Genomic DNA, 13,374 nt, shown 5'->3' with positions numbered 1-13,374 from the left:
GGAGGGCGAGTATTTCGATGGATCCAAAGCTACTTGACACAAAGGTCCTTGTATGTACGCACAGAAGATGGTCCGACTACTGACCACTACACATGCCGTGGCGTTCCTCAAGGCGGTGTTCTAAGCCCTATTCTTTTTAACCTCACACTTCTTGGGCTGGCCGATTCCCTTCCGGAAACAGTGAGTGTTTCGATCTACGCCGACGACATCTGCATCTGGGCATCAGCGGTGACTCGCCCGCAGGTTCGGGCAAGGTTACAGAAGGCAGCAACGCAGGCAACTGGCTATCTTTGCACACAAGGCCTAACCATCTCGACAGAAAAATGTGCGTTAGTCGCTTTTACGCGAAAAGCGATGTCTGGTTATCCAGTGTGCATCAATGGCCAGCGTATCTCCTACAAGAGAAATCATCGGTTTTTGGGTGTCTTTGTTGACCGAGACCTCTCCTGGAGCCCTCAGGTTGCCCACTTGAAGAAGAAGCTCACATCTATGGTTCACGTTTTCAAATTCATCGCCGGTAAAGCGTGGGGATCATCAGTGAGCTCTATGCTACAGTTGTACCGAGCGCTTTTTATCGGCTTCCTACGCTATAGCTCTCCCGTGCTTGCTAAAACATGCAGATCAAATCTTCGAGCCCTTCAGAGCGTGCAAGCACAGGCATTACGTGTTTGCCTCGGCCTTCCGCGGAGCGCCTCAACAGCAGGAACAGTTATCACGGCTCAAGACCATCCGATCACGACTTACATGACCATCGACACGCTTAGGGCCCATATTCGCCACGTTTCACGGGTGCAATCAAGCTCTCTTGCCTCCCTGCCAGAACGACGACCACAGGCGTCATTTTCCAACGTGGTCAACATTCATAGTGCCTCCCTACCATCGGGGTTCACACCCTCGACACGTTCACCATCAGCGTTGTGGTGTTTAAAACAACCTGAAGTGCGCCTTTACGTTCCAGGAATAAGAAAAAAGACGGACATGCCCACTTTGGCCTTGAAGCAAGCAGCTCTCGATTGCTTGCACTCTTTCTACTCTGACCGAATCCACATATATACGGATGGCTCTTCCACTCAGACCAGCTCCACCGGCGCAGTGGTTATACCATCACGATCAATGAGCATCACATACAAGACTTCTCACGTGACATCATCGACCGCTTCGGAGCTTGTTGCCCTCCGAGGTGCCATTGATTATATTAACAACCAACCGGCTAATCGGTGGGTAATATTATGCGATTCAAAGGCGGCCCTACAATGTCTTTTGTCAGCTCTCCGTCGCGGGTCCTGCGAACAACTCGTCTCGGAGATACGAGAAATGCACCACCATACGATCGCAAAAGGACACGACGTCGTGTTTCAGTGGCTGCCGAGTCATTGCGGCATCACCGGCAACGACATCGCCGACGAAGCTGCTAGGAAAGCACACGAAGGAGCAAATATTGTTTCTGTACCTTTGTCGAGGACTGACGCAGCCCAACATCTAAGCAAGCTAGCGCAAACTATGACATTGGAGAAGTGGCATACAACTGAATTCGCCCAACATTGGTTGCATTCTCTCGACCCATCTATGCAGCTGCGGCTGTTGCCTGGATTTCCGCGAAATGAGGAGACAATGCTGTGCCGCTTACGCTTGGGTGTTGCATTCACCAATGCTTACACGTGTTTGATTGGAATGGCTGATAGCGCCGAGTGTAATGCCTGTGGTGTCGATGAGACTATAGAACACCTACTATGCTACTGTCCATCTTTTCAAAGCGAAAGACATAACCTCTGCAACGTTCTCAATAGGCTAGATAGAAGACCGTTCACTTTGAGCAAGATCTTGGGACCATGGCCTCGAATATCACAGCTGCAAAAGGCCACAAAAGCGCTGCTGCGATTTTTAAAAACGACAGGACTGAGTGACCGTCTATGACCCGGACTGAGTGATAATCAGTGATAGAACAGAGATCTGTTGCTACGTCGGCGATATCAAGAGTGAACTTTCTATTCTTCTCTTAATCTCTCTCTCCCCTTTTTCCTTCCCCCAGTGTAGGGTAGCCAACCGGGCTCAGTCCTGGTTAACCTCCCTGCCTTTCATTAAATCATTTTCTCTCTCTCTCTATGACAGTGGAGGTAGGTTGTCCTTGGGATTTTAGTCAAAGAACGAATTTGTGTGACAAAAAGGAACAGCAACTTTCAGGCAGCGATCAGTACAAGATGACATGAAGTGAGGTTTACTAAGGAAGGGTACATATGTTGATAGGATTTTTTTTATAAACCCGTTGGAAGTTCCACGTGTGTTCCATCCGTCTAATTGTTTGTCCATGTTTATTAACCCCTTAACTGCCCATGACGAGGTAACTCCCCATCACAACGAGTGTCCTTGAGTGCCGATGACAAGTTAACTCGTCGTGAATTTCTTGCAATTTTTGCACATGTGTTATGTGTTCAGTTTCTTGTAATTTTGACGAGAAAATAATACACAATTACTTTTGCCAGGCAAATATTATTTTTTTTGCACTTCTAAACGTTGTTTCAGAATTTTTTATGGCAGTTAAGGGGCTAAGCACATCATACGTCTCTACATGTGGGTTTTCAAGACAACCACGTAGGAATTCCAGGGCACAAGTGAAGTACTTACGTCGGCAGCCTCCAGGGCCAAAACCGTAGGTTCCAGGTGCACAGCGGTCGCAGCTGCGACCCACCACATTCGTCTTGCACTGGCACTGACCACCCAGTGTGCTGCACACGCTGCTGTGAGAACCCTGTGGGTCACACCTGCAATCTGCAAGTGGAAAGGAGCCATGAAAATACAAAATATGAGGGGAGAAGAAGAAACTTGCTAGCAGAGAACAGGGTATAATCTAACAGGACAGGTGAAAACAGATTCATGAGCCCTTTAGATGTTGACATTTGCTTTGGGGACGAAGCAACCTTCCAGGCTGAAACGGTTGTCTTGCAATGTGCCAAAACAATCACAATGCCTTCAACGTTCGCAACATGTTACAAGATTAAACACTTCAATTCTTTGTCAGATAGGGCAATTGAAGGGAAGGGTGGGAGCTCCATAACATCAGCATGAGTATGTTTGCTTTGTTTTTTGTTTGGTACTTTTTGTGTGTGTTTCATTCGTGTATATTGATCTAAGTTTTTATTCTATTATTTTTGTTGTTGTCGTACATTAATCTTATAAAAGCTTCTGTTCAGAATATGCAATAAACCACCAGGAAGTTAGTGCAGTGTCTTTACCTCTTCCCAAGTTCTAAGCTCACGCTGTTTTAATTATGTCCAACCAACTAGACCAAGGTAAGGTAAGGTGCAAGACCTTACCTAATTCTCCGCCATTTTTGACTGCGTTTCTCTTTCCTAGGCATCCATTCTGTTATTATAACATACCGCCAGTCATCTACTCCATGCAATGCAGGGCCTGCCCAGCTACCCTTTTCCCTCTTGTTTTATCTATAACATAAGCTAACCCCTCTTTGCTATATGAATTATACCGACATCTTCCTGAAATTAAAGCCTGCCAGCGTAGCCGTGAGGCTTCAACTCCTTGGGCCAGCTTTGAGCTTGGCTCAATTTGCAGACCATTCGAGCATGACGAGAATGTTAAAGGGACACTAAGGACACTAATGAGAAAACTTGATTGAGTTGTATTAGCAAAGTATTTTCTACAATACTAAAAAAGAGGCACTCTTAGGGCCCATTCACACTTGCGACTAGGCGAGGTCGCGTGACCAAGTTAGTCGCAAGTAGTCGCAAACGGTCGCTTTTCTCGAAAGGCGACCGTTTTGGGCCAGTCGCTCGCTGCTCGATTTTTCAGTCGCCTGACCGCAGTCGCAGAACAGCTGAACCAATTAGATGCGAAGGAACAGGACGTCCGTATATGCTGACACTTATATTACGCGGCGATGACATTGCGAGCAGACGTGAACGGCATATCGCGAGACATTTCAGTTTAGCAACTCGTCGGTCGCATTTGTCAGTGTGAACATCGTTCGTCTTGAGTAGCTTTCTGGTCGCCAGTTGCAGTCGGTCGCGGGACGTCGTCTAGTCGCAAGTGTGAATGGGCCCTTAGAGTGAAAAGAGGCTTAAGCCAGAAAAGACGCAAGAATAAAAGCCAAGTGGCGACGCCACCTTGAAGTTACTGCACCAGCTCGGCGTGACGTCGTAGATTTTGAGGGTGTGTGCACGGGCCTCGTTAATATTTTATCAGTAAAAGGTGGACAATACTGTTTTCTAAAAGGTCCAAACATTAAACTTGGCAAGCTTCAGGAACTTCTACTGAGCCGCTACAGACCAAGTACAATAAAATACTTTGAAATTTATGACGTCATTCCAACGTACAGGCACTTTGGTTTTGGTGAGAAATTCAGTAAATGTAACTTTGATCCTCGTTTTCTACTTTAATAATCAATCTATTATCACGAAATAAACAGAAACTGAACTTTGAATGAGTACGTTATCAGTCAGATAACGTACTAAGATATCAGATTTATCGTTCCTCTTCTGTGTTGCTTTAAAGCAGACTAGAGTGTTCTTCCTCACCCTGCGCTCCTTGGAAGACGTAGAAGCCGATGCTGTAGAGGTACTTCTTGCAGATTTCGGGAAGGGTGCCCCCTCTTCGTACGGCGTAGAACGCCTGCCCGCATCGAAAACGTTCGAATTCCTCCCTTCTGTACTCGTTTGCCGGAGTTCCGTGGAAGAATGGGATGGCGTTTATGTCGGGCATGAGCACCATCTGCAGGAGGGTGGGTCACATTCTTTCACAAAGCTACAGCATGCAAGCTGCACAGGCACTTCATGTTGGTACAGGCTGTGGTGATAGGACAGCACTGCTTGACACATAAATAGCAGGCCTTCAGGTTTACTTGATTTACACTACTCGATGCAGTGGTCGGGAGGGTAATGAGCTGCGGTGTTCAGTGGTCAGCTTAATTATGTAAAAAAATTTATGACTAAATTGTTGGCTGAACTGAGCAGACAACAAACTGCGAGAAGGCCTGCTTTGGCTTAAGGCAGGCATAACATGCGCTTACAGAGTACTCTTTTTTTGCCTTTGTTCGGTTTGAGAAAAATGCTGTAGATTACATAAATTTCCTCAAACTAGACTACTGCTCATTCATCCTGTACAGACTAGTGATTTAACATTGTTGTACTAAATACATACTTGTTTGCCTGCGCATCGGTAATGAAAGCGTTGTACAGCCCCACTCCCCTCCCTTCCTTCCACAAGACCAACTACAGTATAGACCACTTATAACATAACCGCTTATAGTGCAGGACCCGATATAATACGGGTCTTATTAATTAATTTCCCATTAATTTTCCCATAGCACTCTATGTATCGCTTATTGTGCAGTTGCAGGATACAAAATACCGGTTATAATGCAGCTGCCTGGGAGTTCGGCAGTCAACCGAAACGGTGAGCGCTTCCCTAAAGCCGCAGTATACTCCGACGTAACGCGCGCGTGTCGAGCTCCGCGACGCCACGGTGGCGAAGAACCGGCATCTGTACTCCAACAACACGATGCAACCGGCGTCTCTGGCGCCGTCAGGCACGTTTCAACGTTGTTGGCACGTGAATAATAGCTCCGTTCCTATTTCTCACCCGCCATGTTGGGCCGCGCCGGCCACGCATCCCAGCATTCCTCGCGCCAAGCGGGCAGAATGACGCAATGGCGGGGGCGCGCGAAAGCACGTCCGCTGCCGTGGCTCTCCCCGGTGGGTGCGCTCGGCCGCCTGGGCCACCCGGAGTAGAGCCCCACCCCCCAGTAGTCTTGTGTGCGCGAGATTCAGCCGCGATCACCGGCTCACCCTCGCACGCGTTCACTCGCACATGGAGCATACTGCGCGCGGTGACAATCTTATCGCCCTTGGACTTCATGCGAAACCTCACGGCAGTAGCGACGGCAGAAATGCACCTGGAGTGTCCATATAATTGCTATCGCAATAAAACTGTTGTTTTAGTTATAGTGCGGTACCACTTATAGTCCGGATATTCGCGACTCTGGTGACTTACGTTATAAGCGGTCTACACTGTAGTATAACTTTTACAGAGAGACCGACTCGTGTAATTGAATCGTTAAGTCATTCCTGTCGTAACCGTGTAATTAGTGCACACAAGTGCCACCAAAAAACAAGTACTACCAAATGGGAATTGGCCACTTAGCTTGTTTAGCTAGCTGGTTACTTTCACCAGAGATTTCATTGTCTTGGCTCCACACAATTCAACATCATCATACTCACCGAGTCGATTAGAATCGATGCTGAAGGTGTGTCCACCTCACGGTCGTATTGCTTGAATGTGACTCGCACTTTGTACTGCTTACCCTTCTCCAAGCAGACGGGTGGAGCAACAACCGCGTAACGGTCACCTGCGTGGGGCAGTGTGCAGATTATTGAACAACCAAGAATTGAGATTCAATGATGACTGTGTCTACAAATAGGTAACTTGAAAAAAAGACGACCTCTTAGGTCATCTAAAATTTATAGCAGTAGTGGACATCAGATATTGTGCGGCAATCACCAACGTTCTCTTTTACCAACTTGATTAAATAAATTTGCATATCAACTAATTGAGGCACATGTTGCAAAAGCAGAACTGAAGGCAGTTAGTGCCTGAAGCATGTACAGCTGGCCAGTATACTGAGAGTACCACCGGTTTTAAAATATGCACCAGCAAACTTGCAACAAAATGCACTGGCATCAACATTTAACATTTTGAGATAAGCCCTGCTTATGCAATCTCAAACAAAATTAATTTTTCTTGATTAAACAATTTGCCAGATCGCGCAATATCCAATGTCCAATTATCGCACAATTTCCAATGTATGCCAACAAATGGCATTATCTCATCTGCACCATTTCTAAGGGTCACTGAAAGTGCTCGTTCAACCAGTTCGCATAACACACAAGAAAGCCATGCCAAAATTTGTTCAATATGTATGTATTAGTATGATACAACTATGATTCTGTGTTATCAGTTTGAATAGAAAAAAATCCAAAAAACATCCACCGGCAAGCTTCTTGATGATTTGGTTTTATATGAAAAACACCAATTGTATGCCAAACTGTGGGCACAAAGATAAAAGGCTCTTTCTAAAACGAGTCCATCTTGGAGTACTAGGGTGCCATTGTGTCTTTCTTGAAAAGCGAGGATGCTAAGGATAAAAAATGTGGGAAGCTGAATGCACTTGTTTCATCACGCAATGACTGCCTGACTTGCTGCTCAAGCTGAAGTTCTTTAAGGCGAATTCATCAGCTGTGCTGTCAATAATTATGAAAATTGAGGCAGAAAGCACATTAGTGTATGAAGTTTACCCAATGCTAGGAGTTTGTTTTTGTGCGCTAGTACGTATCAGTGGCACAGGTCCGGCAGAGATGAGCTTCAATGCTGATGTTTCGAGTCTTCTAGACTTGCTCGATGATTATTATCGCACCAGAATGGTTGCTGACCTGCATGAGTACTCATTAAACTACCCATTAAATAATTTAAACTCATTAACTCAGAACTCATTTATTCATTTAAACTATAAGGTGCAAATATTTCATTATTATGGCCAGTGTCACTGCATGCAAAAATGTGTAGCTTCATACCCACCTCCCGTGTACTTGAATTCACAAGATAGATGGCAACAAAAGTTTTCGTTCACTTAAGAATAGTTTCATAAGTAACTGTTTGAGAAGTTAGGCTCAGCAAATAATAATTAAAATAAATTTTATTTTGATTAGCACACAAACGAAAACATGTGACATAATGTCCAGTGCAAGACCTCGGAGTAATCGGCCTCCACTGTGCTGTCTTATCCAATAGACATGTCATCGATGAGAAAGGGTTATCCCCAAAAGTAGATCAATGTACCGGGATTCACCTTCCATCAATCAGTTTCCACCACAAAGCAAGTGCTTTGTGGTGGTAACTCTGTGTGTTTCACACTGAATATGTCCAATGCGATGTCTGATATTTTTAAAAAAGTGCTACAGTAATGTTATTGGTCATAGTATTAAGGCTGGTTGACAACAGACAGAATTCGCACTCATTATATTTAAGATTCGCTATAAATGAGCTTCAAGAAAGCACTGTCTTGCCTGCAGAGAACCTAATCACTTGACGGTCGTCCTGAGGAATGGCATTGGCACAGGGCCCATTGGGATCAACTGGTCCCGGTCTGTCCACGGTCACGATAGCCTCTTCCCAGCCTTGAGGAAGCTGAAAGTGAGAAATTTAATGTTTCATTCGAAGCGTCGTCTCTCAGCTAACACAATTTGTGTGCGCCACCTCCAGTGAGTATGGTTGAAAATTATGCACGCTGTCCATTACTTTGAGATTTCGCAGTAGTAATGCGTGTTGTATGTGCAGAGGTCTCGATAATGAACGACTGTTACACTGCAATGGCTATGAAGGGTCTGGCTAACTGAGAGAAAAATAATTTTATTGGCCAAATAAAAAGAAATTTAAAAAGAAATCAGCAGACTTGAGAGACTACTCCAGCTTTCAACTCATTTACACCGACAGCAGTAGGCTCTTAAAACAAACATCCACCATGCCCTCAAAAGCAGCCTCTTTGTAATGTGCATAACATTGTTATCGTTGGTTACAGTATTACTGCTGCGACCTTCGAGTTTCCATGTGCAGACACCATAACTCTCAGATTCAGTGTGGTGTACAGGACCCCGCACAAATTGTAAAGCAGCAAAATTCAGATAACAGCATAGCGGTGAGCACACCCAGCTTTCAATTGCACGCTCATAAGCTCGACTTTTATTGGCAGGAATGGGCACAGTTGTGTTTTTTGTTGCGATATAGCAAGGGATGTGACCCAAGGACGATGATGGCAAAACGAAATGGAATGGTTACAGAAAGCACACCTAGTTTGGAACTTGTAAGTGCCTATCGTAGAAAAGAAAAAAGATTTTCCTTTTTGTGCGACTTGTGCGACTCTTTGGTTCCCTTATTTCAAGAACTGTGAATGTCAGTTATGAGCTTTAAACTCCATGATACACTTATATCCATGTAATTTACACACATTCCAGACCTACCTTGGGTTCGTAACGGAAGACAATGTTGTAGTCCATGGATGTGGGTATATCGGGAACGTCAAACTCCAGGTAAGAGTCCTGATGGACTTGCATGAAGCCCAGACCAGTCCATGATGCTTCCCGGTCACTATAAGGCTCTCGTACTAGAACTTGGCAGTCCTGCAATGTGAATTATAGGCATGTGTTATCCTGCCTGCAAATTTTGTTTACCATACGTGCATTCCATCTCATGCCATTTTAAATACAGTAAACCACCGTTAAATCGAAGCTGTAAAAAGCAGAAGAAATTTTGAGATAAGCGAAATCACGAAAACAGAAGCCCTCTGGCGCTGCATAGACCACATATGGAGCCTTTCCAAAATACTAGCAGTATTTTCTATCACGTTCGCGTGCATCGGCACCGGAGACGTTCGCATCTACGGGCAACAACGTCACTAGCATGGTGCCAAGCATGCTGGCTTGGCACAGAGTCAAGACGATTGAATCCTAATGATATACTTGAAGTCAGTCATCTGAACCATAACCAATTTTAGAAATTCCAAAAAGCTGACACTGCTACTTTCCACATCATAATGAATTTCGGACAATTTAACTGCGAAAATCGAAATGATGGAAGAGTGAAATTGTTGAAATGTGTTGAAACCACGGCTGGAAAAAAATTTCGACTTGACTGGTTTAGAGATATCAGAGTTCGAGTTAATGAGGGTTAAATTCAATGTAACCAATATTTTGAGATGTCAGAGTTTGAGTTAATGAAGGTTTTGCTGATTCATCCTCGGTCCTCTCTGGTTGGCAACAATGGTGAAAATTTTCATGACAACAGTCATACAAATAATAAAATAGCATATATATAATATTGAAAAGCTTTTTCAGCATGTTCGTTGAAGCTAAAATAGGCACTGTCCCATCAAAGACATCTCCAGTAGGCAAATGTGAATTCGAAAGACATTTAGGAGAGGTACTCACAGGGCTGGCCTTCGCCAGTTCAGCTTCGTGGACCATGAAATCAAGGTTGCCAACGAAGTAGCCAGTGTCTGGCTGGTCACAGCGGCGTCCCTGGACACTGGGCCGACAGCGACACTGGCCGGTGATGACATCGCAGCTGTTCTCGTACGCGCCTCCAGGGTCACAGTCGCAGGGCTTACAACCGTCATCGTCGTGACTCAGTCCATAGTATTCCGGCTATCAAAGTTAACAGAGCACAGAGATAAGATGTCTTTGCCACTTGAAACACAAAAGAACAGTTGGTGTGCAGGGGTGCCCTAAGCAAATTTTTCTCATTCTTTGCCTCATCCATTTATTGCACCCAATTGTGGTAGCAATGACTCAGCAGGTAAATACAGTGGAATCTCGTTGATACAATTCTGTCTAATATGTTTTCGGGATATGTTTTTTCTTATATATGATTTTTTTTTATGTACGATTATTTTTGGATATTACGATTTTCGGATGATACATTTTAATTTCCAGTTCTCGTGAAGATCATATCAACGAGATTTCACTGGCCTTGTCATAACTGGTTTGGATGTAAAAGCAGAAAGCTTCCCAAGAAATGCACTCTGCATCTCTTGCGACAGTAGCACTCTTCACGCACCATATGACTGCAGCCTTAAATAAGAAAATAGCCGCACTCTCAATGTATGTATTTTGAACGTAGTCTGACGCTTTTCAAAAGGACGGCACACAGGAAAGGATCAGCTGCAGAGTTCCTAAGGACTTACCAGGCACTGGTTGCAGTCGCGGCCAATGACGTTGCGTTTGCAAGTGCATTCGCCTGTGTAGACATTGCAGCCGTCGCCCACTGTTCCAAGCTCATGGCAGCTGCATGCTGCAGATTGATGTGCATAATCTTAATCTCTAAGCATTAATATTACTGCACTTCCAAAATTCCATGATTTTAGCATTTTAAGGAAGGTGACATCAGAAGTGTAATAGTATTTTTTTTCCCCCTGGTACGGTCTTTTCAGGAATACCTAACTTCCAACCTAACCTGCCACAAACACAAAATTGTTAAGAAAAAGCATACAAAAGAAACACAACTTCCTGAGGCACCCAGTTATAATTTTACGGCAGCGCTCCAACAAAGAAAGATGCACTAGGAATTCGGAAGAAAGAGCAAGCAAGCTCGTTAGTGTTTTTAAAATGTTGTTTTCTTAATGAAGAGTGACACCCATCTGAACTTTGCTGTCACCTTCCTCTAGAGATAGAATGGAGCATCCACGAACACTGTGACAGAAATTGTGGCACTTACGCTCGCAGCCGTCAGGGTTAGCTGCCTGGAAGTTGAAGAAACCTTTCTTGCAGCGGTCGCATCGGCGGGACTCGACATTTTTCTTGCAGTGGCAACGACCAGCGACAAGACCCGATGTCAGGTCATCCTGTGGGTCGCACACGCCTTCGTCCAAGGAACCACGGGGGTCACAATCGCAAGCTGCAAAAGAACAGTGACTGAAGGGATCAGACCCCAACCAATCTGAACACGCAAATAGCTCAAAAGCTTAAAATGTAAGTGAAAGCCCCCAAAGCACACACCCACCTGATGTTTTTCTAATCATAGCTTCTTTGCACCGAGCGATGAATTTCAGTTTGTTTCATAACGAAACATCCAACCAAACTGAATATGGTTCTTATTTAACTATCCACCCTAATAAAGTATGCCAATGCTACACGGTCCTGTTCACATTTACTGGACTGTTCTTTTGATGAACACCAGGTGGCACATTGTACATGTGAAGCATAAGGTCCTGGTTTACAGGTGCTTCTTCAACAGTGCAATGAGCAATCTGAGTAAACATCTTCTAAGAAAACAGCACAATCTTGTGTTGTTTTTTTAGACTCAAACGCATAAGAAAATAAATTCCAATAAAGTTTATTAAAATCTTCATTAGTGTGGTATAGGCTAAAATAAAGCAACAGTGTGCTGATCATGGATACACCTGCTTGTCACAAAGCTCTCCCTTGAAATCCACTCCAGATTCTGCCATAAGGCTATCCCTGGTTTCACCTTCATCGAGGTGAAGGTTATGGTGGTAGTTCTGACAATTTCTCTAGAATTTCAATTTGATGCATATAAGTTCACTAAAGCAACATGAACTTTGATTCTAATTGAAAGTGACTGGGTGGCAGACATAATGAGCATCTGGTCTAATGCTCATTTGTACAAGAAGTGTTCAAAGTGTCACTGTTCGAAGTGACAGGTGTACTCAGCACGTCAACATATTTTGATGAGATTGCTTTTAGATCATTTCTTTTAAGTATGCTACTACTGCCACATTGTACTTAATTGCCATACTGTGTAGCTCAATCTATGAGTACTATACCACTGCAAGTGAAGTATAACAGTACATAACACTCTGTCACACATGTAGCTGCTCACAAATGAAGTGAACATTATTAAACATACCACAGTTATCATCAGAAGCACACCTGCAGCAAAACTGAACAGGTCAACACAAGCTTGAAAGCATTATTTCACGGTAAGGGCATATTGCTGGCTGTACATGAACAATTTTTGTTCGAATGCACCTTCCAGGCTGCTGTGTATAATGCCTGTGCCACTTGACTAGACATAAGGCATAGACTCGCAGGGGTGACAGGATGGGTCTGTGACCAACATGCAGAAGCAACTATAATGCAGTTTGGTTGCAGTGACTCGCAAGTCTACTTAATGCTAGGAAGCCTGAAAATATGAACGGTTTCATTGAAAGTTCTCCGATTCATTAAACGACTTTTAATATGGCTGTCATGTAAGCCTGTTCTTATGTCAACTCATGCTAAAACATGCAGCATTTGGTTTCACATAAAAGTTTGGTGAATCTGTCAAATATGCTGTCCTGAAGTGTTTGAATAACTAAAATAACCGATGTGGTCAACAGAAAGGTACATAAGCATTATATATGTTTGTGCACCTTCTTGCTTTTGTATAAATGTTCATTTTTGTTTGCCTCATATAACTTCTCCACCTTTTTTTCTGTACTATCGTTTACTGTACCTAGCAGTATTTCTTGGCTCCAGTAAACTGATATTTACCTAATGAATCCAAACTAGCCCGTGGCTAAGGATGCACTAACAATCGTCTGCAATAAAAATATGATAAATAAACATAAGATATAAACAGCAGTTGAACAAGGTATGTCTTCGGAGCCAACATTTAGACAAAAGGACTTGTCTTCGTCAAGGCAATAACTTCTACTTCTTGAAAGAATGGGCAGTGCAACCCCTCCCTCATCCCCTCGCTCCCTACAATCCTCCCTTTTATTTTTTAACATTTTGGCTTTCCTGATCCTACTCCATGCACCCTTTTATCCCCTCCCCCACTGAAGAAGGTGAGAATGAGCCGACTATGTAAATG

General features: G+C 44.0%; 1 protein-coding gene and 1 long non-coding RNA gene across 4 annotated transcripts in view; one reads left to right on the top strand and one right to left on the bottom strand.

Moving 5' to 3' along the window:
* Nucleotides 1–13,374, bottom strand: part of LOC119465973 (laminin subunit beta-1-like) — a 65,365-nt gene that overhangs the window by 28,910 nt on the left and 23,081 nt on the right. The window contains 8 exon segments of the mRNA XM_037726462.2: nucleotides 2,623–2,766; nucleotides 4,530–4,722; nucleotides 6,231–6,358; nucleotides 8,073–8,193; nucleotides 9,024–9,182; nucleotides 9,990–10,205; nucleotides 10,745–10,851; nucleotides 11,275–11,454. Of these exon segments, the coding sequence (XP_037582390.2) occupies nucleotides 2,623–2,766; nucleotides 4,530–4,722; nucleotides 6,231–6,358; nucleotides 8,073–8,193; nucleotides 9,024–9,182; nucleotides 9,990–10,205; nucleotides 10,745–10,851; nucleotides 11,275–11,454 (1,248 nt within the window).
* Nucleotides 1–13,374, top strand: part of LOC125940689 (uncharacterized) — a 55,976-nt gene that overhangs the window by 34,280 nt on the left and 8,322 nt on the right. The window contains exons 2-4 of one of the 3 annotated variants that reach the window (XR_007463882.1): nucleotides 8,079–8,267; nucleotides 9,018–9,092; nucleotides 11,328–11,528. This is a non-coding gene — a long non-coding RNA (uncharacterized LOC125940689). Of the gene's footprint in view, nucleotides 1–8,078; nucleotides 8,268–9,017; nucleotides 9,093–11,327; nucleotides 13,191–13,374 lie in introns of those variants that run through there. The other 2 variants (XR_007463881.1, XR_007463883.1) reach the window with 2 other exon arrangements.

The sequence above is a fragment of the Dermacentor silvarum genome, chromosome 10 (assembly GCF_013339745.2).
Source record: "Dermacentor silvarum isolate Dsil-2018 chromosome 10, BIME_Dsil_1.4, whole genome shotgun sequence".
In the NCBI taxonomy this organism is placed as follows: Eukaryota; Metazoa; Arthropoda; class Arachnida; order Ixodida; family Ixodidae; genus Dermacentor; species Dermacentor silvarum.
The sequence above is the reverse complement of the archived record's forward strand: the minus strand, read 5'-3'. Positions and strand labels throughout refer to the sequence as shown.